The sequence below is a fragment of the Parus major genome, unplaced genomic scaffold (genome assembly GCF_001522545.3).
Source record: "Parus major isolate Abel unplaced genomic scaffold, Parus_major1.1 Scaffold581, whole genome shotgun sequence".
Lineage (NCBI taxonomy): Eukaryota > Metazoa > Chordata > Aves > Passeriformes > Paridae > Parus > Parus major.
Window position 1 is genome coordinate 4,588 of NW_015379469.1, and position 2,700 is coordinate 7,287.

Consider the following 2,700-nt stretch of genomic DNA (forward strand, 5'->3'; position numbering starts at 1 on the left):
TCAGAAACCCCAGAAACCCCAAAAACCCTCCAAAATCCCCCCATGTGTACGGGATGCCCTCTGCAACCCCAAAGAGGGGGATTGGTATCCCCAGAACCCCCCCAAACCCCGACCTGGGCAATGCCCTTGGTGCCCAGCGGGATTTTGGGGCACTTCAGCGGGGTTTGGAAGCTCTTTGGGATCCTCTCTCTTTGGGAGAGGACCTGAGGGAGGAAAAATCCCAAAGCTTGGGGGCCAAGGGGGTGGGAGACCTCAAACTCCCCCCCAAAACCCCAAGCTAGGCTCTGCCTTTAGCTCCCAGTGTGGGCTGGAGAGGGATTTTGGGGCTCACCCCGATTTTCAGTACGATTAATTGTGATTTTGGGGCTCTCCCTGGGGTCAGCGCCCCAAAATCCGTACCCAAAACCCCCTCCAAAGCCAGCCGGGGGCTTTGGGGGGCTCCTACCTGGCCCCTCGATGGCCACCTGGACGTCGGTGACGTCCTCGTCGTTGGGGAAGACCTTGATGCCGTCGGGGGGGTCGGCGCTGAGCAGCGACACCTCCCTGCACAGCAGCCGCAGCGTCTGCGGGGGCAGGTTCTCCGCGTTCGACGTCTGCGGGGACACCAAGGAACCCCAGAACGTCACCAGGGTCCCCTCACAGGCATTTCTGGGGGGGAAAAGCTCCCCCCTAAAACACCGAGATTTGTGTTCCTTTCCCCCACCGACTCACCTGCCAGGCGCCGGCTCGGGGCTCCTGGAGGGGGGAAAAACTTGGGGTGAATTTCAGCTGGGCAGTGCTCAAAACGCCCCAAATTCTTCCTAACGCCCTCCAAATTCCATCTACAACTCGCTGAACTCACAGAAAATCCGCCCGGGGCGCCCCAAATCCCCCCCAAACTCCCGAATTCCCCCAAGGATCACCCCAGAAACCCAAAATCCTCCAAGAGCCTCTGGACTCCCGCGGGTTTCCCTCAGGACCCGCTGAATGCCTCACAAAACTCCCAGAGTTCTCCCCAAATCACCACACGACCACTCAAATACCCCCAGAACGCCCCGAATTCCTTCAAAACTCCTTAAACTGCGCCCAAATCACCCCAGAACTCCCCCAAATGCCCAAGAAATCCCCGTGGTTCCTAAATTCCACCCAAATCGCCTCAGGACGGCCCGGGCTCCCTCACGACCCTCCGGGCCGGGCCCAGGCCTCGGACGGCTGCGACCCCCCCGGACCGGGCGCGGAGCGGCCTCACCCCATCCTGGTACCCCCCAAATCCTCCTCAGATCCGCCCAGACCCCAACAGGGACCCCCCAAACCCTCCCAGGGCACCCCAAACCCCCCCCCGGGCCTCCCTCACCATGGCGCCGGGCTGGGCCCCGGCGCTGCCGGGCCGGCCCCGAGCAGGAAGCGGCTTCCCGGGGGTGTCCCCTGGGCTTTGAGGGGGGTCCCCGCGGTGTTGAGGTGACCCCTCGGGCGGGGGGAGGCCGGGGGTCGCCCCCTCTCCCCCTCCCCCGGCAGCGCGGTCCCTCTTCCGCCGCCGCCGCCCGCCCGCCGCGCTGAGGGCCCCCCCCACCGCGCCGCCGCCTTTATAACCTCGGCCGCGCAGAGCCCCGCCTTCCTACGTGCTGACCAATCAGCGCCGCGCGGTGGCTGCAGCAGCCAATGGGAAGAGAGGAAAAAGGCGGGCTCTGCGCGATGATTGGCGGCTTCGTGAGGGGAGAAGGGCGGGGGGCGGAGCCTCGGCGCGTTGTTTGCGTCGTAACGGTCGGCGGAAGGGGCGGGGACGCCCGTTTGAACGGCGATGATTGACAGGCGCGTCCGCCAATGGGAAAAGCGAGGCGGGCGAAAGAGAGCGGAGCTTCCGGGGGGCGGAGCCAGGCGTTATTGGCACGTGGAGCAGCCAATCAGAGCGCGGGGTTTCCCGGGCGTCCAAAATCGTTCCGGGACCCCGAAATTCGTTCCCGAAACAAAACCGGTTCAAAGTTCTCATGAGCCCCCGCTCAATTCACGCCCCCTCCTCCCCCCGAGACCGCCCAAAGCCACCCCAAAAAGGTCGCTCCCCCTCCCCTGAAGGCCGTCCCCAAAATGCCCTGAAATCCCCCCAAATTCGAGGCTGGGGAGGGCAGGAAACGTCACTTTATTCCCTCTGCCCCCCGCCCCTCCCCCACCCCGGGGAGGGTCCGGTCCCGAGGGGGGGAGGGGCTGGGGGAGGGGCTCTAAGGCACGTGGGGTCACGGGGAGGTCACGGGGTCACGGGGGGGTCATGGGGGGCTCCGGGGCTCCCCTCCCCCCACTATGGCTTCGGTGTGGGCGTGACGTCATCGGGGACGGGACGTGACATCATCGGCGGGCCCAGCCCCCGTGACATCATCGGGGAAAGGGGCGGGGCCTTGGCAGTGATCGGTGACATCATCATCGAGTGGCTCCACCCCTCGTTGTGACGTCACGGGAGGGGCAGGAAAATCCACAGTGCTGACGTCGTCGAGGCTGTGTGACGTCATCGGGCAGGGCTGTGACATCATCGGCTGCTCAGGGGAGGAGGGAGGGGGGGCTGTGACGTCATTGTCGGCAGGTGTGACATCACCGTGGGGCTATGACGTCAGCAGCTGAAGAGGCGTGGGCAGTGACATCGTAGTTGAGTGTGTGACGTCATCGGCGCCGCGGGAGGGGCTGTGACATCATCAGCTGCCATATTCGGGTGTGTGACATCATCGGCTGCTCGGG

At 64.9% G+C, this 2,700-nt stretch overlaps 2 protein-coding genes across 2 annotated transcripts in view; both read right to left on the reverse strand.

The window, feature by feature from the left end:
- LOC107199326 (visinin-like) overlaps positions 1 to 1,548 on the reverse strand; it is a gene marked incomplete at its 3' end in the record, with an annotated part of 6,129 nt that extends 4,581 nt beyond the window's left edge. Inside the window, exons 1-3 of the mRNA XM_015616652.2 lie at positions 1,334 to 1,548; positions 712 to 735; positions 446 to 593 (exon numbers count right to left, since the gene is read on the reverse strand). The remainder of the gene's footprint in view (positions 1 to 445; positions 594 to 711; positions 736 to 1,333) is intronic.
- A 746-nt stretch (positions 1,549 to 2,294) lies between these two features.
- LOC107199327 (isochorismatase domain-containing protein 2) overlaps positions 2,295 to 2,700 on the reverse strand; it is a 6,089-nt gene continuing 5,683 nt past the window's right edge. Inside the window, exon 3 of the mRNA XM_033511754.1 lies at positions 2,295 to 2,463. Within this exon, the coding sequence (XP_033367645.1) occupies positions 2,295 to 2,463 (169 nt within the window). The remainder of the gene's footprint in view (positions 2,464 to 2,700) is intronic.